At 39.7% G+C, this 21,470-nt stretch overlaps 2 protein-coding genes and 1 long non-coding RNA gene across 4 annotated transcripts in view; 1 reads left to right on the top strand and 2 right to left on the bottom strand.

Annotated features, from left to right (window-relative positions):
- LOC116699039 (protein Niban 1-like) overlaps positions 1–7,481 on the bottom strand; it is an 8,334-nt gene extending 853 nt beyond the window's left edge. Inside the window, exons 1-6 of one of the 2 annotated variants that reach the window (XM_032531412.1) lie at positions 7,274–7,481; positions 5,225–5,355; positions 4,792–4,929; positions 4,574–4,694; positions 3,812–3,973; positions 227–342 (exon numbers count right to left, since the gene is read on the bottom strand). In XM_032531412.1, the coding sequence (XP_032387303.1) occupies positions 332–342; positions 3,812–3,973; positions 4,574–4,694; positions 4,792–4,929; positions 5,225–5,355; positions 7,274–7,328 (618 nt within the window). In that variant the 5' untranslated portion in view covers positions 7,329–7,481 and the 3' untranslated portion in view covers positions 227–331. The remainder of the gene's footprint in view (positions 1–226; positions 343–3,811; positions 3,974–4,573; positions 4,695–4,791; positions 4,930–5,224; positions 5,356–7,273) is intronic. The other variant, XM_032531413.1, reaches the window with a different exon arrangement.
- Positions 7,482–8,545: 1,064 nt separating this feature from the next.
- On the bottom strand, positions 8,546–13,108 carry LOC116699045 (uncharacterized). The gene is made up of 2 exons (XR_004334350.1): positions 12,870–13,108; positions 8,546–11,311 (listed from the first exon to the last, which is right to left on the bottom strand). It is a non-coding gene; the product is annotated as an uncharacterized LOC116699045 (long non-coding RNA).
- Positions 9,846–17,059, top strand: olfml2bb (olfactomedin-like 2Bb). Its single transcript, XM_032531399.1, has 9 exons — positions 9,846–10,144; positions 11,097–11,369; positions 11,534–11,641; positions 12,710–12,862; positions 12,984–13,392; positions 13,860–14,147; positions 14,637–14,813; positions 15,050–15,246; positions 16,445–17,059. Exons 1-9 carry the CDS (start codon positions 9,854–9,856, stop codon positions 16,832–16,834), a joined length of 2,286 nt encoding a protein of 761 aa, XP_032387290.1. The 5' UTR covers positions 9,846–9,853; the 3' UTR covers positions 16,835–17,059.
- Positions 17,060–21,470: the final 4,411 nt, after the last annotated feature.

Here is a 21,470-nt window from a genome sequence, read left to right as displayed (position 1 = left end):
ACAGACGGGGTGTGTGTGTGTGTGTGTGTGTGTGTGTGTTTGTGTGTGTGTGTGTGTGTGTGGTGTGTGTGTTGTGTGGTGTGTGTGTGTGTGTTGTGTGTGTGTGTGTGTGTGTGTGTGTGTTGTGTGTGTGTGTGTGTGTGTGTGTGTGTGTGTGTGTGTGTGGTGTGTGTGTGTGTGTGTGTGTGTGTGTGTGTGTTGTGTGTGGTGTGTGTGGTGGCGTGACTTGTTCCTCAGTGCTCCAGCATGCTTTGCCCAGGATTCGATAGCATCCGTTTGTCCTGCGGTAGAGTCGGGGGCTCGTGACGTACGCCTGGCTCGTCATGGTGGATCACCAGTGGTCTGCAGGGAGGTTTAGTCAGTTATGAGGACTGTGGATGAAATGATGTGCATCCTTGTCTCTCTACAGTAGTGGTGTGTATCAAAGCCTGACATGCAAAGTCTTTACTCCTCTGTGCCGTAGAGCTCCATAGTTGTCCAAAAATGATGAAAACAAGTTCAACTTTACTTTACCCTTGTACTGTCTTCACTTTCGGGACCTTCTCGTATCCCTCGGGTCAAATTGACCCGTGACTTATTTGGGGTTTTAAAAGCAATTCTGAAATAAAAGTTTACTTCATAATCTATTACCAAATAATGTGTTTATTTCAATTACAAACAACTGAGATAACATACAGTATATGTTTAGGGAACGCAATCAGTCTCTACTAGCACACAATTAAAAATGGAAGTGGGGTTCGTTTTTTGTCATAAGGTTATAATTCATGTTAAAAACCCACTATGGAAAACACTTAAGTGGTCATATCCAGAATCATTTTCTAAATTGTTTCAGAAATACATGTTTATCACAGAAAATAAGTCAAGGCCGTTGATTTTCAGGTAGAAAAAATGTAACTTGTACAATTTTTCTTCTTGTATAAATTTGAAATGGGTCAATTTGACCCGAATACCATACAAGGGTTAAAGTACAAGTCCCCATGGACTGAGCTACTGCTGCTGCTGATAGGTAAGTCCACTATCTCACTCTCTCATGTGTTGGATGTGTTGGATGTGCTACTCTTTACATCATGCGTATATGCTCTCACTGCTATGATTCTACTGGTCCGAATTTAAAGTTATTACTTCTAGTGTTGCTGTGTTTAGCAGTGTTAGGTTTCACATCGCTCATTCTCAACATGATGTTCTGTTTTTTCTTTGTTGTATCCTAATACTATTTAGTCATTTGTGGTTTTGTTCCACATTTAGGCTTTTGCACATTCTTTTTTCACTAAATTGATCTTTGAGGAACAGAAAGCTGCACTAATGCTGAGTATACTTCCCTTTATCGTCGACACCATCTATATGAATTAATCTGTATGAATCACACTAGTGCAGCTAAAAGCTGAGGCAAGAAGCATGAAATCATTTCCCCAGTCATGTCACTGACATGTGATGTGCTCCTGGTTAAGTGTACACCAATTTAAAATACAACATTTTAATTACTAGCAGTTCCTAATTAGTATTCTTGCCTCTGAATTAACCCTAAAAGTGGGGGTTTAATCCCACATACGCACGCACACACACACACACACACACACACACACACACACACACACACACACACACACACACACACACACACACACACACACACACACACACCACACACACACACACACACACACACATACACACACACATATACATTCACTAAACAGACACATGTTTAACAGTGACGCACGCACTGAATTTACCCTAAAGTGGGGGTTAATCCCACATACGCACACACACACACACACACACACACACACCACACACACACCAACACAATCCACCAATATGGTGACATAATTTGGCTCATTTTCAATAAGTATGGCCATTAATAAACACTGATTGTTCAGTACAGCAAAATTACTGCACTCCTCATGTAGAAAAAGTCATTACTTTTGCTACACTAAAGCCATTTAGTAAATTTTGACCCATTTTATTAAAAAAAACACACAAAAAATTAAAAAAAATAAGTTTGGCACAGTTTTTAAAAGAAAATTGCAGAACAACTAACTTGGCTGATCTTGGATTGATAAAAGAGAACCTACGTTTTTATCGAAGTTAATTTGTTAAGTTATTTGACCCCAGAGGATGCCATCTCCAGTTTATTAAATCAAAGAATAGAAGTTCCACAAAAGTAATACGAGTAAAGTTAGCCTGTCATTTGAAGAAAAGAGTTATATATTACTTGGGGTTTAATACGACCAACACTGTTTTGTATTTTAGCCGCTGTAAGTGTCCAAAGTAAAATAATGACTGCTGGCCAGTGTTTTGTCCCGTTGCTGCTGAGAAGACGGTGGTGGCTGTGCAGAAATGACAAGCTGTTTTTTTTTGTTTTTTAAGCCTTGTGACTTAGAGTGAAGGAGTTGCTTTTGCATTGTATCCTTGCTCACCACAAAGGAAGTCAACAGTGTTAATATTTGTATCCATCGCCAGGGCAACTGCCACCGCATAAGTGACACATGAAAAAGAGTTAACCAGCAAGTGCACTCTGCTACAGTTTAAATATAAATATATATAACCTCATCTCACGTTACAGATGTGTTAAAGTGTTAAGGCCAATTTGAATCATCAGGCTCCCACCACCACTATGGTAGGATGGTGGTTATGACTCAAACACCATTTTGACCGTTACAATTACTTTTTTAACAGGATATAATTTAAAGCATGTAGTGTTGTACATTGTTAGCCAATTTCAAATAACAAATTTTACCAGAAAATGATGAAAAGATATTTTTTCCCAATGACTTATTGGTTGTTTGCTGCTTCCCCTATTTGGGAGTCTCTTGATATCTTGTTTTTTTTCTTCCACATGTGAGTAATTCCTCATTTTCAAAATTTCAGCTACATCTTGCATTATGGGGCAATGCTTTCCAGCACTACCCCACAACATTTTATTTAGCAATTTAAATGCTTTATTTTCAAGTTTTAACTCCCCATGTAGCATCAGTAAATACGCTGCTTATTCTGACATCCAACTTTTTGCATCTTTCAACTGTAGTTTCCAAGGAAACACCACAGTGTTCCTCTAAAACCGCATGCATCATCTCTAACTATTGTTAAAAGCTTCTTTAAAGCTGCATTTACCAGTGTTTATGTCCACTTGTGGGAAGAACTCCAAGCTAAAAATCACATACATTTGACATGTTTTCACCTCTTAAAGTTGTGCATGTGTTAGCAAACGCAGCATATTCCCCCATCCAGCAGACCTAAAGCAACATAATAACTCATTCAGAGTCATGTGACTGGCCACTATGCTTAGTCTTAGTAAAATATTCACTCTCCTCACTCGGTTTTGGTCTCCACCTATATGAGAGGGGGATATATGCCAGTAAATGCTTAACTATGTTCACCAGCTAGCTGGTCGCTAACTTAACAGCCACATCTTTGGGAGTATTTGATTAAGCAAAGACACATTTTATTCCTAATGAATCCAAATTTTAATGTCAGAGGAATTTGCATACATTTTTCTTTGAAAAGTTGTATAGTCTGTCTTTCATTCTCAGACATGAGATTGGTTTCATTATTCTCATATCACCCTTGTTCTGAAAATGTTTGAATTCTTCCTTCAGAGCAGCAGAGATGCTATGAGGATTGTTTTTTTCCAGATGTGAGTAATTCCTCATTTTCAGCTAGGCCTTGCAATGTGGAGCAAGCTTGTCTATTACTTCCCCAGAAGATTTTGCAACTTAGAAAGAATTTCCACTGTTTCAAAGTTATTTCATTTTGTCTCTTTCAAACCTACATAAAAGTGAGGAAATGTGCATGCGAGTGTATGTTTTACCAAGGTTGCCGTGTCTTATGCAGGTCTTGAGGGCAGACAGGAAGTTATCTCGTTCCTCTTCTTGTTGGAACAGGAAGCAGGTGTGGCCCATAAAAGGCCGGTGCAGATAGACAGCAGGCACATCTGCAGATGATACCACTGAAGAAGAATCCTCCTTCACTCCTAAACACACACATGGACATACACAATAGTGTTACAGATGTGGACTTGACTCCATACTCTCTGAACCATGAATGAGTAGCATTAACCATGCTCAACAAAATAAAATCAGCAGAGGCTTATGTCAACCGGTGACAGCAACTCTTGACTCTAAGACATCTTTAAAAAAGATGTAGAAGTCTGAGAAAATAACCCTTATACTTTTCATTTTCACAATGAGTTTATGGCCTCAAATGCTAGTTTACCCTCTGGTAAATCTCCGCTGAATGACTCGCTTAAGAAGGGTTGAAAATCGCCAACTTTCCCTCTTTGTCGTTTAGCTTAGCACAGCGCCACTGCAACCATAAACAACAACAGCTTGGCAGCGTCATGCTTCCAAACTCCACCCTTTTTATCCAAAATGGTCACATGTGGTTTCAAAAAACCAAGATTACGACGGCCAAATTTCAAAACTTGAGGCTTAAAAACGGCAGTCCACAAACAAAAATAGGAGATGTCATGGCTGCTATGTCCACTATTTTTTACAGTCTCTGTGGTTAGAAGAGTAAAACAATCTATTATTAAATACTGCAGGTATATGGTTATACAGGAATTTGTTAATACTGCCATTGAGTATTCCAGCACAGGTCTGCTCCAGGTGAGCTCTGGACTCCTCTTCTGTGGTGAACACACTGCCCCCTGCTGGCTGGAGGACCACCTTGGGTGAACATCCCCGACTGAAAGTCTACAGGTGGAAACACAGACAAGAAGGTTTGAATACATATCATTTATATTCTGAATGTCATTTTTTGTTCTTAAAAGTGTGTGTGTGCCAGTGTCACCTCCATGTTTTCATGTATCTCCACATTGTAGTCTCTTTTTAGGACCGCGTATCTCTCTCTGCATTTCTTCCCCTGCTCATCCCAGCAGGAGAACTTAACACTCCCTTGGTACAGCACTCCCTCCTGATCAGGCTGAGGCTGTGTACACCACACACACACACAACACACACACACACACACACACACACACACACACACACACACACACACACACACACACACACACACACACACACACACACAACACACACACACACACACAAAACACACACACACACAACACACCACACACACACACACAGATTGAACTTTAACTTCTTAAAACGTTAGCACAGATTTTCCAGCTGCATCCAGCATGAACATGTAGTTACAGTTAACCAGTGTTGGTGTGTTGATGAGTGTTGTTTGACAGATTGACAGGTGCAGCTCCTACCTCGGGTGTGAGCAATAGGCCCCTCCCCTCTTTCTTAGGCTCCACCTCCTGGTGTAAATGTCCGATGTAGGCTGCAGAGTACTGCTGACGGTAAAACACACTGAAGCTCTGGAACGTACTGTCAACAAGTCCTGGACACAAACACGGACACACACATAATATGTATTTAGATGTTTTTAGCTTTTTATTCCTTCCATCTCAAAACTTAATGATCAGCTTATTCATTTATTGCTAGAAACCACTGGTACATACATAGTAGTATAAGTTATAAGGGGGAAATGTGTAAGTCAAAGTTGCACAAATCAATATTTATATTTTAACAATGGATTTAATAACTCTTACTGATGACCCCACAAAGATTTATCAGCATACTTTGCAGTTCCCTGTCCACAGAGTGTTTTTAGCCTCTTTCAGCTCTCTGTTTTGATTTTATGGCCCACAACTTTACTGTTTGGGTTTACTTTAACCCCTCTCATCAACCTTGATGAGGTCTTGTTTTTAAAAGGTTTGATAAACTGTACAATATGCTCAGCACTAAGCAACAGCCAACGTTAGCGACAGACTGGTGAGCATTTAGCAGCTAGAGAGTTGGTGGAGACCAAACCAGAGTTAAAAGGAGAGTCACCGACATGAATAAACATTAGCATTCATTCTGATGAATATATATATATATATATATTCATCAGAATGAATGCTAATGTTTATTCATGTCGGCTGGATGTGTAAATAAGTGACTGTTTGATAACAGCTTTGTTTGATAATAATTTGTCAATGTTGTTTTCAATTTTTGTGTAGCCTAGGAGAGGAGGTAACACACACACCACACAACACACACACACACACACACACACACACACATACACACAGACAGCTGTGGGTCTGAATTCTAAAAAGAAAATATGTTTCCAAATCTCATTATCTGTGATATTGTAAAACATATTTGAAGATATATTTGTGGACATGAAAATGCATGCTTAATGACACTTTTTAAGTTCTGTGGTCTGTGCAAGTTTGTCAAATATCTATCGATCTGTAAGAAGAGGTGGATTAATTCCTTTCTCTCTGCAGGCTCTGGATGGGTTTGAATGTGGATCAGTCATAATCTGTTGTTTATCATTTGTTTAAAGTTTATGGCCATTATCATACGTTGTTTGGGTCACTCTAGAGTCTGTAGACTTTCATCTTACACACACACACACACACACACCACACACACACACACACACAACCACAACCCAACAATGTAATGGTTGGAAATAGCTGTAATTACATTGCAGGAGATAAGTGACAGGATGTGACTGAGATGATAACATGTATGGAAATGCTTGTACAGAAGTGAGAGAAGCAACTCACAAAGCAAATTTTGTTTCATCATTCTTTATTTTTCAAGTCCAAGTTAATTTGAAGTTGAAATTATAATTTGTGACTTGACTGAAAAAAAACCCCGCATTCTTACTAATAACTTAACATCATTTTATGGGGGTGGAAGTGATGCTAATCGTCCTGCTGGTTAATGGAGTAGGTTTACAGAATAAGCACAATGTCCCCACTTTGATTCCGGGGACCTTTGTGGCGTGTCACACCCAACCACATGTTTCCTGTCTACCTCTTTGCTGAAAGCTATCTTAAAAAGAGAAACAGAAATTGTCATGTTGTGCCCCCATCATGCATTTAGAAAACACCTTGCAGCTACTACTTTTGCAATAACTACACATATACCTACTACCGCTGCTAATATAACAACAACTACTACTATTTCTACTACTACTACTACTACTACTACTACTACTACTGATACAACTAAAGCCTACTTCTGCTCCAGTTGCTACTATTACTTCTGCTGTGATTATGATTATGATTAGAAGTGCCACCATCACTACTACCCAGGTCCCTTTTATTTATTATTATTTATTTCTTTTATATACCCTCTATGGAAAACTGGGCCATCAAAGTCCTCATAAAGAATTCTAAACAACAAGAGTCCAAAACCTCAGACTACACTGTAGAAATACCAGGGGAAAAGAAGAAAAATAAGTAGTTTTATCCTACCTTTGATGTTGCTGATTTTAGCCTCATCCAACAAGCCAGAGGAAGATGCTCCCATATTGTATCAGTTTTCCTTCTTATCAAATGAAAAGCTTAATTCAGTTATCTGAATATGGAAAGTATTCACAGGATATGAACTACATGTCAACTAAATGAGCTGCTCTGATGTGTCAAGACGTTTTTGCTCAGCTCATTTCCTCAGTTCTCTGTGAATCACGCTGCATTCAAGTAGCGTTGAAATAATCGGACAAATGAGTTCGAGGCGGGGGAAATTCACGTCTGAAGTTGAAACATATCGGTAATCGACTTGCCGAGTTGACGTCATAGAAACTTGACAGAGGAAAGTAAATGTGTGTGTAACTGTGTAAATCTCTTAATACATCCATGGTGTAAATGAATTTCTGTTCAATTTATGCATTAAATTGGGACAGCTGGCTTTACTTTCACATTGCAGCTCAGTGCAAAAAGTATCAAAGGATGGGTTATCCACAGTAGAACTATTGATAAATGCTGCATGTTGAACAGTGTAGAAGTAATATCTTCCAAAATGTATTAAAGCCCACCCAACATGTTTTATTCTGTTGTATTTTGTTTTCATCTTATTAAGGAGCCAATGCTGTTTATTTGACAATGAGTGAGCCATTAGTTTTTGGTTCAAAACTGAATGCTAAACCTAGCTTGTTTTGAGCTGCTTCTGGTGCTGTTCCACCTTCTGTGTGTTGTGTTGTGTTTATGTCCCTGTTCATGCTGTTGAATATCCATCTCCCCTTACACTGGTTCTCCCAGATGCAGATGCAGATCCACGTAACCAACGCAGTGAGACTGTCACATAGAAGTCCGTCACATTTGGTTAAGGTAAAACCTTTTATTAATTCACATTTTGCATATAAATGTTTTTCTCACACGTCATTTGTAACATGGTATTATCTTATTGTAACCACTTCTGTCAACATAGAGTGACGTAGATTAGGTAGAAATGTTATGTCAGTGTATGATGACTTTGATGATGAGTGGGTATAGTCCTCCCATCTCACTAACTACAACCTCATACACAAGGGTCAAAATTGACAATGTAATTTACTCTTGTGGAATGAATGAAAGCACGTCTTCTTCACAACCTCCTTTTTAGGGCCATCTGCTGGTTAACACGGGGACAGGACTATATTTTCTAGCTCGATGCAACACTGTTACTCGAACATCCCAAATTCTATCAAAGTTGTGTTCCCAAATTAGAAAAGTGATTATAAAAGTAACCATACTGCCAGTGTCTGTCTGGCTGTTTTGTGTCATGTGTTCATGAATCACAGGATCACGATACGATACATGATACATGGCTAACGATACCGATGATAATGATAAGGACAATGCAGCCATTCTGCATGAATCAATATATCGCTAGACAATCCTATAATGATATCATCACAATATCGGTCTAAATATGAATACAAAATGCCTGTGAAAAGGTGAAGAGCACGTTTTCTCTCTTTAATCACTGCAACTCCAAACTGGTAGAAAACAGCACAGTTCTGCAGCACACGTTTTTCAGTCTGTAAATTAAAATTACAGAACCATGGAGGAACTATGGATCCAGACTTTGGACTTAAACGTGACTCGGACATCTGTTATTTTCCTTAATCGTTGTCCGCCATCCTGTTGTTTTTTGTTTGTTGTGTAAACCTGTAGTTTTGAGGCCATGGTGGTCTGTCTTTTGCAATTGAGTTTTTATGCACCACATAGGCTACAGCATCTGGAACAGAGAACTGCAGGCCCACTGCAACTCTCAGTTCTTTTAAATGGAGGATGAAGACTTTTCTGTTTGATGCTGCCATTTTTTTAAATAATTGTCTTTTTTCTTTTGCACTGTAACTTTTATTCTTGTATTTCTTTGCTGTCTTACTCTACTTTAGCTGTTTTTATTCTCTCATTCTAACTATTCTTTAAAACGATTTTATAGATATAATAAAGCTGCCTTGCCTTACTTAAACCTAGGGTTTGTTGACTGCTATGAATGGATAGTAAGACTGAAGAGGTCTCTCTCTCTCTCTCTCTCTCTTGCTCTCTCTCTCTCACACTCTCTCTCTCTCTCTCTCTTCTCTCTCTCTCTCTCTCTCTCTCTCTCTCTCTCTCTCTCTCTCTCTCTCTCTCTCTCTCTCTCTCAGCCAGACTTGGTTTGGACCGGGTCCGGTGTGGAGTTCTGTCACCGACGACACGTCGCATGTAACCGAATAGAGCTCCTTTGTCTCCGGCATTTACAGTATTTACTTATTCATTTTCCTTTCGTCCTTTTTTTAAATACAACCTTCATTGACAGGAACTGAAGTGAGTCTGTTGTATAAAGTTGTATATCAGGCAAAATTTGAACCAGCGTTCATTCATTGCGTTGGAGATGTAAAACGCTTTAGAAGAGCTGTGGACAATTAGCCTGTTAAGCTTAATTCAGAAACCAGTGGACTGTTGGATACGTGGTTCGTGTGTTCTTTCAGCGCATCACACTGGACCTGCTCGGCCATTTTTGGCAACGACTACCTGATAATTACCTGAGACTTGTATCTTCACAGAGAGCTAGCTGTTCATTGTGGAGAAATGTGGTGCGGATTCTCTCTGCTGATTTTATGCTGTGCTGTTAGTGGTCTTGATGCTCGAGAGGCGGACAGAAGCGATGACCCCTCGCTTCGGAAGATGCTGTTGACCGAAGCAGCAGAGCGGGGCACTCCGGACAGGGATGCTCCCTCCGCGGCTAAAGTGGGGAGCAGTCCGCGGGGAGGGGAGCAGCTTTCCCCGGGGACAGACGCTCCTGGTGCGGAGGGGAGAGCTCAACCCACCGCCGAGCCTCTGGAAGATGAGCTGGATAACCAAGAGAATATCATTAGCCAGGTCGGTGTACCCTAATGTGCTCCCATATTTTACGTATTGTCTTAAAAATAGGCATCCTTTAATTCGGCATTATCCAATTTACTTAGGGTTGTTGGTTAGTAAAAGTAAAGTTAGTTAGTAAAGTGAAGTTTTGTATGGCCTGTGCTGGCTCAAGAAAATTCTAATCCTGTTAATGGTGGGAACTTTTGAACTGCCAGAACTGCAAACCAAGACCAGTTTAATGTTCCTCTCTCCACGTGACTTCGTGTGACCACTTTGCCAACAGGCTTGTGTGTAGAGCCATGGTCAGATCACATCTCAGTGGTTAGGCTACTTGTTGAACTCAGGAACATTTTCCATCCAATTCATCAAGTGAAAACCACATAAGAATTCAAAGCATTTGTGCTTTTTGGACACATGTTGCCTTTGAACTGTAAACTGTAAATTTCTCATTTACAATATGAAAGTGACTGTGTTAGACACAGCAGTTTTTACTTGCAAAACTAGGCCTACTGCTACTTTATGTTTCCTTTTTAACACAATCCAAACCCCACAGTCCATCAGTTTGGCTTGTATGACGTGTAAATCAGACTCAGGCCTGTGTGTGTGCTCCACAGCAACAGTGTGCATCAGTCTTGTGGTTGGTTATGTAATATCCTTCAAACTGTAAGTGCTCCAAACCAAAAAGTGCCTGTTTGTAAACTCCTGAAGCTGTCTTCTTCTCAGGCAGCTCACCACTGCTGCAGCTGCAAATCATCCCCCATGCTACAACTCTTAAAAAAAAAAAAAAAAAAAAATAAAAAAGTTTAAGTATTGCTGCTTGATACCAATAATCAAATATATGTACGTTCAATTTAAAGTTAAGTAAAAAGTTAGTGTATTTTTTTTGTTTAAAGTTTCCTTTTGTTTGAGCAGCCAGTATAAGTAAAAAATGATACTTAGAAAGACAAAAAAAACTCCTCCTCTCTTTCAGTTGCTGGGCGATTACGACAAAGTTAAGACTGTGTCATCAGGGTCCGACTGTGTGTGTCGCTGTATCGTTCGACCAATCAAACGCTCTGACTGCAGCCGTATCCATGACAGCGACCTGGCATCACCATCCCGGGACTTTTACACCGTGGAGACAGTTACCAAAGGAACAGACTGCAAGAAGTGTGTGTGCATGGCTCCGGCTTCAGCCGTCAACCCCTGTGAAGGAGAGTACAGGTTCAAAAAACTACAAGACGCCAGCAAAGACGACATTAAGGTAGAAACACACGCGCACACACACAGTCGCTTTTGTTGTTTTCCTATTGGCTATTGAGGGCTGATGTTAAAGATTATTCCCATAGTCCTAATCAAAGATTTTGGCTTTCTCTGTCCTCCTTTCATCTTTCTGTGTCATTCATCTCTGTGATTTCACCCTTTTAGCTGGCGACTATCATTGACCTGTTGGAGGGCTCTCTGTACGGACTGGACTTGTTGAAGCTCCACTCGGTCACCACCAAGCTGCTGACCAGGGTGGACAACGTGGAGAAGGTGAGCATGCATACACACACACACAGGACACCAATCCGCTATCCATTTTAGGACGACTCTGGATTTTATATATAATGTTTAGCATGGAGCGAATATAACTCCAAACTCACAGAAAAAAAAAATCAGCTTTCCACAAGGAAGAATGCAACAGGGTGGTACATAGTGAATGGAGGTTTTCAGGCTTTCTTTAGCCAAAGACTGTAGCTTTATCCTTGGATACCATTCATTTTCATTGTCAGGATAAAATAAATCTGATAGCTACAATTAGTATAGTTGCAGGCATACAATACAATACAATAAAACTACATTCTCAATGACGTTTCAGCCAAAATATTTCATCACCTTTCATAGTTTAATATGACAATATGGCATTTGTTTTCAAATGATTTAGTGAATCAGTGCACTTTAGAGAAGCCTTGGCAACCTCTGGGGCTTTTAGCGTTACGTGTTTTCAAACACAAAAATGTACATAAATCGGCCGTGTGTCTAGTAATAGTGTCTTATCAAAAGCTTGTTTTCTAGGGGTGCACAATTCAGAAAATGTCACGATTTGATTCAATATTTGATTCAAAAACAATTCTCTCAATTAAAAAAAGATTCACAATATGTAGTTACTTTTTCCATCTGATAGTACACACGCCATTACAAAACAAAACAAAAAGAACAAAAACAATTTTTAAAAAAATACACATGAATCGATTTTTGGAATTCTATGAATCAGTAGAGCTTGAATCGATTTTTTTGCACACCCCTAATATTTTCCATGACAAAATCGAGACAACTCCACCTCGTTTTTTAGCCTATATTTGTTTACATTTTGGTAGCTAACATCATTAAAATGATGCTGAATTAGCTCTTAGCAGTAATTATTATTCATTCAACCCGATACCGGATAAGCTGCTGAAGATGGATGGATGGAGTTATTATTCATGTATGTACAGACAACTAACTGATTTGAAAGGTTGTTATTTTCATTTGTCACCACTCTGGTATATTCTTTAGTTTTCCATTAAGAATCCTGCTTAGGATGGACTGTTCATGTACTGTCACCATGTGTGTGCACTACAGGCTTTTGCCCGTAATTTTACTGAGAAAGCAAGAGAGAAAGAATGTGGGAAGGAAAGAGCGAAAGAGAAGAAGCCTCAGCAGAAAAAAAAGAAAGTGAATGATTTGGAGCGTACAGGACAGAAAAGTGGAGCCGCTGCCTATGGCGACAAACAGGTATTACCTGTGTGAAGATCTGGTGTAACGTGAGAGCAAAGACTGACTCCCACATATTATCTGTTTTCAAAACAAAATATTGTCTCAACTGAATATCCCATATTCTTTCTAAATTATACAGAAATGTGAAGTTCTGTCGCAGAAGAATCCCTTAGGATCACAGAATGATGGTCTGGAACAACAACAACAGCTAACCAGGAATAAGACAGGAACTCAAAAGCCAATCAAAGACCAGACAGAGCCAAAGCAGCCAATCAAAGACCAGACAGAGCCAAAGCAGCCAATCAAAGACCAGACAGAGCCAAAGCAGCCAATCAAAGACCAGACAGAGCCAACGCAGCCAATCAAAGACCAGACAGAGCCAAAGCAGCCAATCAAAGACCAGACAGAGCCAAAGCAGCCAATCAAAGACCAGACAGAGCCAAAGCAGCCAATCAAAGACAAGAACAGCATGATCATCAGGGGTGTGACCTTCTACAAAGCAGAGGAGAGCTACAAAGAGGAGGACAAGGAAGGGAAAGGAAAACCTAGTAAGTCTAACTGACCCTTATTACTGTAATGCTTTTATGTCACATTATGTCGAAAAAATGTTACGACTTGAAGGCAACAACCTGAAGGCTTCGTCTCCTAACCTGTCAGGATGAATGTTTTTTTGTAGACCTGATGATTATTTTAATTTGATTTGATTTATATATTTATAGCCTAATTTATTTATTTTGGAATGTATTTCTTAGACATATTTAATTATATATACTTATATATATTTATTTAATATTGAATAAATTGACATTACATACATAGAATCTCATTTATTAATACGATCTTCTGAAATACAGTTCACTGTAAAAACAGAACAAATCAAAAAACATAAGTGATCAAAAAAGCCTTAATAATGTTCGGTTCAAATCTAACAACCATAGCAGACAGAGAGACCTGTTTGAAAAAACTTTATTCAGCATAAAACTGTCTTTTCTTCTCAATTTTACTTGTTTTACAGCAACCCTATCTACAAATGTATCGGTGGACTTACTGATCTCTAACCCGCTCCCACCTACCACGACTTTCCCCACCAAAAGTCCAGGACCTTCAACCCCTATTAGCACCCAACTAGACCTCACTACACAGCCTACCCGGCACGCCAATCAGGGTCCCACCTCACTCTCTGATATCAACATAAGTCCACCTACTGATGCGTCTCCCACAGCAGAGTCTCGGCCAGGACCCAAAAGTCGACTCAGCTGGACGGAGAACCCCGCTGACCAACCAAAGACCACAAAAAAGCCTGGTAGATATAATACTTATTTTAGGAGTTTTATCATTAACCCTCCTGTTGTCCTTGGGTCGAATAATAAAAAAAAAAGTCCATATCTGAAATATGGGTTTCTTTTTAACCAAATTACCACAAAAAATTGATTGGATTCTGTACAACGCTCTTTGAAAATACAATTGATGACTTTCATTCCTGACTAAACTCATCTGCACGTTCCTCTGATCTTAACTATTAGTCAAAATAATTCATAATTTCTGCTTTTTTAACTGAAATATAAGGTATTCTATATAAATGAGGGTTATTGACCATGAACTCCAAAAAGTAGTGTAAAACTACTGGTAGTAAGGTGGTTTGAAAACTAAAAAGAAGTCTGAAAAAGGGACAAAAATGTCAAATCTTTGTCCGTTTTTTGGCCCGGGAGGACGACACAATTGTTAAAATAAGTGAAAAATTGCATTTTAGAGTCTTGACTCACAGTGTCACCTTTTGTGTGTATTCTTGCAGCAGTGTGTAAGGACACATTAGCCAGTATCTCTGAACCGGTTCAGCTGAACTCTTATGGCCTTAGTGACGGGGCCTGGATGAGAGATGCTCGCGGCCATGGCAACGTCATCTACCTTACTAATGGTCACTATGGCAACAACCTCCTGGAGTTCCGAGACATGGACACCTTCAAATCAGGTATAGGAGTTGTTTCTTCGTGCGTGTGTGTCTGTTTCTGTGTGAACCTGTAGAAGGTAATGAAGCCATATTTTCCCACAATGCCAAGTTATTAAGCCTGATGTCAGAGTCATTGTACAGCTTATTAACTGCAGAGAGCCAGTTATATACAAAAAATACTTTCCATAGATAATAAAGGTCATGGATTGTGGATTGTGATCAGCTGCACATGTTTTCTGTGTGCTCTTCCTCCTCAGGTCAGGCAAGTAATTCATACAAGCTGCCCTACAGTTTCACTGGAACAGGCCACGTCGTGTTTAATGGAGCTTTCTACTACAACCGGGCCTTCAGCAGGGACGTCATCAGATATGACCTGAGACACAGATATGTAGCTGCCTGGACCACTCTGCATGATGCTCTATTGGAGGAGCAAGTTCACAGGACACAAACGGAAGTAAGACCCAAGAAACACTGCATGATGATTTATTCTCGTGGAATTTACACCCGGGACACTTTAAAGGGTCATAGTGGGTCAGTCCGGGGAACAAAAACACTACAAATCACTAGAGCTCCAAAGGTCAAATAGCAAGGAGAAGAACAACTGCTGTAGTTTTGTTCCCTGTTCATTTCACTGGATATTGCAACTATGTAAATATGTCTGTAGTTTACTGTTGCCTTACTCCGATAAAAGAGGGGGGGGGAAATCATCAAAGAAATTGTTTAATATTCTGGGAATTAAATGTATTTGTTTTGTTTCAGAGAGTAAGATGAGAAGATTAATGCCACTCTAATGTTGCAGCTTGGACAAAAAAACGTACATTGATATGAAGTGAAAGCTAATTAGTTGTTCCATTGCAACACCAGCGCACAGCAGCAAAACTACTCCTCCGTCATATTAGATTAGTGATTACACGCCAGTAAAACCTCCCACCTACAAAGTGCAGTAAAAAAACAAAGTTATTTTTGTTCTATTGTCATAAATTGAATGCCAACAAAATGGCCGCGGCCATGCCATCTACACTTCAGAAACATCTCCACTTTAAAGTCGATTGTGTGGGTGCTGACAGGAACATCATGGTGCACACAGGTGCTACGTAAACCCTGAAATCTAGACACGGCTGGTCGTTAAGGTTGTTTAAAACGAAAAAAGTTTCTACGTTTTTTTCTTAATTTCCCATGTGGAAATACATACATTTGACATTACTTTCTTGTTCCTTCAATTTAGCATCTTAACTGATTATATGCTAAAATCGTATCAATACTCATTTCTTCAAAGGCAGATTAAAAAATTGCTTTCAGCAAACCCCAATATTCTTATCCCAATTCATATCCCATACCCATACATTGCTACTGTATATAGGTATATTAAAAAACTCCATAAAATATATAACCGAACGCTCTGCCATGTCATGCTCTGCACTCTGTTTACTTTCCTGCTTTTTTGTCCTTTGCCAATCACATGCCCGAGAAAGTCAGGGGATGATTACTTTATATCTTGGTTCATCTCTACCAGCGACACCTAACACATACAAGTAGTTACATGATCCATTGTTAATCTAAAAGTACTGATTATAGCTGTAAAGGCAATTCTTTTACATATTTACTTTTCAATAGTTGGTCCTCTGTAAATTACAGCATGTTTTATTTTCCAGGTGGAGTTTGCTGTTGATGAGTCTGGCCTGTGGCTGCTCTACCCCGCTCTGGACACGGAGGGTTTCCACCAGGAAGTAATCCTGCTCATCCACCTGCGCCCCCGAGACCTGCAGCCAATACAGAGCTTCCGCACAGGTCTTCGCCGCGGTCGCTACGGAAACAGCTTCCTGGTTTGTGGCGTGCTTTATGCAGTGAACAGTATGAAGGATCGCCACGCTAATGTGACATACGCCTTTGACACACACACGCTCACACACACTGTGCCGAGTCTGGCGGTCACGAACATGCACGCACACATCTCTCAGCTGGCTTACTGCCCACTAGACAAGAAACTGTACGCGTGGGACAATGGACATCAGATGACGTATGACGTTGTCTTTGCTTATTAGAACAATGAAAGGACACATACATAGTTGAACAGCAATTTAGCATATCCAGCAAGAGGTCCAGAAGACATAAGATAATAACTGAACAGATATTTCATCAGTGTTTTGTATCTGATTGACTGTGGATCAGTCTAACTGAATGTGTTTTTATATTGACCTGAGCTGCTGCTTTGTCACACACACACAAAAGTCAGTATCAAGCAGCAACATATTCACATTTGGGAGAAACCAAAAAAAGGGTTATATGAAAGAACATAAATACATGTATTCACATATTTCTTTCCAAAGATTCCTCTGAACTGAAAACTATGTATACCTGCATATTCAGATTGGGATTTAGAAATCACTGTGGACAACGCATTCTCATGGACGGTTTTGTACGATATTTTACGAAAATGTATGCACATCAATTTGTATGACATGCTATAAAATTAAGCAACAACCTGCGGGTCATATCACGATGGCTACTAGGCCTGCACGATAAATCGTTACAAAATCACGATCTCGATTCCCCCTTTTCGCGATTTAATCTTTAAATGACTTTTAATTTTTTTGTTAATGACTTTGATTCTCATTTAATTTCACGAGCCGACTGCATCACAATCGCTACTACTTTGTTCTGTGAGTTTTAAACAGACTGTACAAAATAGGTTTTAAAGCACTCCCAAGCGTTGCAATACTCTCCCTTCTCTTCATTGAAGCCTCCATGTTTACAGGCTTGTGGTGATGCACAATGTGGTATAGGGGTCAAAAAATATCTACGTTTGGTACTGACAATTTCATGTGTAAAACAAACATTACACTTTGTGTGAAAAAAGTTGTGGCAGAGAATCGTGATATCAATTCTAAGCTAAAAATCGTGACTCATATTTCCCCCCGAATCGTGCAGGCCTAATGGCTACAGAACTCTGCTGACAAGGTTACTGGGAGCCAGCTACAGGGCTCTGATAGATGACGGTCCTTTCAGGGTCCCTGGCGGTTGAGTTTAGCATACAACGAGTGAGCGTCATGCAGCAACGACGTTTTGTTTAGGCACCAAAACGACTAGTTAAGTTTGGGACAAAGATCGCGGTTTGGATTTAAACAACCCCGAGGAACGATCAGGTGTTTCCTGAGTAAAAGTCTTTTGTTTTGAAGCGAACTCTGCTACCTGGCTTTAAAGCGCTGTGTTTTATTACCCACCCATCCACCCTGACCTCCTCCCTACGCGGTCTACAGCATTCTTACACAGCAGCAGCCCAAGTGGTGCATAAAATATGTGGAATACGTCAAAGTTGATGCCCGAAAAGGTGTCCATTTCCAGGAATTAATAGACCACGGAGGAGACATTAATTATCCGACGTGCAGGGATTACTCAAATGGCCTCATGGTATGAATACAAATTACAGTGCATTGCTTTTCGTAACTATATGTACAAATGGTTCCTGAGACCAGCCTGCTAATGGTTCTAAAAATGCTAATAAGTATCCTGTTAATCCCCATCTTCAAGAACATTTTTGGGGAAAAAACACACTTTCTCACATCATGTTTATTTTTCATAAATGAGGATCACTGTTCACCATTAAGTTTAATATTTTAACACTTTAATTTGACATATAAAACACAATGCTCATCAAAGCTTTCTGCCTCTAAACACAGATCAGCCTTTGGTTTCTGTTATGACCTTTGATAAGTTAAGTGCTTTAGGAGTTGTTATTGTTAAGGAGGGGGGGATTTTAAAGTTTTGGGGGGCATTTTTTGGCCTTTTGAGGACAGTTGTAGACAGTAAATGGGGAGAGAGAGGGGGAAGACATGTAGCAAAAGGGCTGCAGGTCGGAATCAAACCCTGGGTCACTGTGGTAAGGAATGAGCCTTGGTACATGGGGAGCACACTCTACCAGGGTGCCCCATGTAAAGTGGGATTGATCTAGTAGGTACAAAGTATACGCTTTAACTCATATTAAGAGTTCAGTAGGGATCACTACTCAGCCTGTGAAAGCAGTTGTCTGGAAGAATGACTTCATGATGTCGTCGGGTTATTGTCTCAGCTGCAGCTTTAAGACTACAGGGTATGAGTCTGTGTTGATTTGTTTAGTTGGAAAAATAATTCTTAACTCCCCAACTAGCTTGTTTATAACTTCTATGCTGGGTCGGGATGCCTGTAGGACAGGTCGGGTGAAAAGATGTTATTGATTGCATTGTGGGATATGTAGGATCCAGTGTTTTGGGAACTGAAAGTTAAAATATCTAGGTCTCTCCTCCTTCAATTTGACAATATTTTAAATCTGTCTCTTGTGAATCACCTAACTTTATGGCAGTGCAACAGTTAAGTGTGGAGTTTCTCTTTTCAAGGGGCTGTTCCTAAAATACTGAAAATAAACAGCGGCTGGGATTGCCTCCACACGACAATTCCCCAATACATAAAACAACTGTGTTTTTTTCCCAGCCACGTGCACTAACATGCACGTACGGATACGATACTCAGATTACAACACAAAGAGGGAGTGTGACTTCATGCCCTGCTCAGGTCACGATTACTCCACTATATCTTTACATGAAAAATAGTTGTTTATTGCTATATTAATGTACTGAATGTTGAGTACAGTCCCTTTAAGACAGCCATGAAAGAACTCTTTTGCTGTTTTTTAAAATTAATTCATTAATAACGTATTCAGCACATGTGCCATGAAGGCTTATACCACTAAAAAAATCAGCAGCTTTCCATAACCTATGTTCAATAAGCTACTGTAATAGTGCCAAGTCAGAAACAGATTGTCAGGTAAAACCACACTTAACCAATCAGGTGACTTTGCATATTGACCATGTGACCAATTGCCAATGAGCTATAAGAGACAGCTCAAAGGTGACCATTTTTTACTTGGCCTGATAAAAGCCTTAATGGCTGAAACGCGTTGGCATGTTTTAATGATTTAAACAAGAAGATATTAAAGGCTTTTAAACTTGACCCTCTTGAGTGCCTAAGTTTCCTTAACCCTTAAACTAAAACTAGTGGGATCCCCAAACTGAAGAGCACCAGAAGGAGACTCTCTATACACCCAAGCAGCACTCCATGCAGACTGTAATGTGACTAAAATCTAATGACTAAAGACTGTCTAATATACGTTTAATTACAGAGTGTAAAAACTGATTCTGGTAATGACTTAAGATACAGATACTTCATACTGTAAGGGTTGCATCTAACATCAGTGTAATTGTGTGTAATTTTCAGTATGTAATGAAGCGGCAGCCTTTTTTATATGGTCAAAGTCTGCAATGTATTTTTTTTTTGTGTATGTCTGCTTAGCGTGTTTTTATATTAACCTAAACTCCTGTCCAGTAATGTTCTTATCTTAAGGTTTTATTACAGGTGGGAACAGGAAAGGAAGCTCTAACCATGGTGCAGCTGGTGCTTCATCTACCACTGAAGTTCATTCATCTAAAACCATTTTCAAACTAGCACATGCTCCACACTGCTTTGCTTGTTGAAGAAAATCCCAAGACAAGGTTGATTTTAACTGCTTTACCTTTTTGTTTTGTTAATTTATAATACAATATTTCAAAAAGACTAAGGTGAACAAGCTTTTTCTTCCTTTCTCCTAAATCTGTCCTGTGCGTGTCCAGCCTGCTGTGGACATTGGTTCTTGGGTTGATTTAGTTTTCCTGGAAGCAGTGGAGCCACTGGACGGATCCCAGGATGGAAAACAAGCCCCAGCCAGATGCTGGTGAACCTCCGACTGGGAACGCTCAGGACACGGAGACCTACACGTTAGTGTCTCATAGATTCCTATAAAACCATGTAGTGGTGTTTGATAAGACTTTATCACGGCGAGCCTTTTCTATTCCAGTCTGTTTTGTTGGGCACAGCCCAGCTTTCTCCAGATCAAATCAGATCAGCCCATATCCACTTAAAACAGAATGAGTATGCACTAAAATTATTAACACATTTATAACAATAACACATTTACAAAACAGGTGAACACATAGAGAGTTAATAGCTCTGCTAGTTTATAAATCCTCTGCTCCAGTCTGGCTGTGTCTCACACGTGGTTGCTAATGGACTCTCCAGAGAACTCAACCTGGCATGTTCACAAACTTTCAAGGGAAATTTTACTTGCAAAATCATTCCTGGCTCCTCATCTTACTGTAATGGTACAATCCAACCTGCACTGTGTTTTTGCAGCAGCTGCAAATAATACAACACAGTTTAAATGAAGTAGGATATTATTAGACTATAGCAAAGAGAAGGTTTTAAAACTGAAAAAATACAAAAATATATGAACAACATAAAAAACAAATTGACTACAAAATGCATGACTTAGAGCAAAATGTTTCAGGAAAGCTGAATGGATCCTCTGGAGATGACATCAAAAGTTATATAACCATATAATGTGTATGTGGTTATGTGTGTGTGTGTGTGTGTGTGTGTGTGTGTGTTGGGGTAAGTGACCACCTAGCAGGATGCAGAAGAAAGGCGCCCATTCACATCAACTGCATACTCAAACCGTCTCACCAAGCTGAATGCGTGTGTTCTGTATAACTGTCTTCAAACCACTTTGTGTAAATGACTGAAAGCATGAGGACCACACACACACACACACACACACACATACATACACACAAACACACACAAACACACACACACAGCATTAAAGATAGCAGC

Source organism: Etheostoma spectabile, chromosome 12 (assembly GCF_008692095.1).
Source record: "Etheostoma spectabile isolate EspeVRDwgs_2016 chromosome 12, UIUC_Espe_1.0, whole genome shotgun sequence".
NCBI classification, from domain to species: Eukaryota; Metazoa; Chordata; class Actinopteri; order Perciformes; family Percidae; genus Etheostoma; species Etheostoma spectabile.
This window is presented reverse-complemented; position numbering and strand designations above follow the sequence as displayed.

Excerpts from the sequence above, each read along its gene's own strand:
- olfml2bb (XM_032531399.1), top strand. The coding sequence starts at position 9,854 with ATGTGGTGCGGATTCTCTCTGCTGATTTTATGCTGTGCTGTTAGTGGT. Across the intron at positions 11,370-11,533 it reads CCAGCAAAGACGACATTAAG|CTGGCGACTATCATTGACCT; the intron begins GTAGAAACACAC and ends TCACCCTTTTAG. Across the intron at positions 12,863-12,983 it reads CTGCCTATGGCGACAAACAG|AAATGTGAAGTTCTGTCGCA; the intron begins GTATTACCTGTG and ends TAAATTATACAG.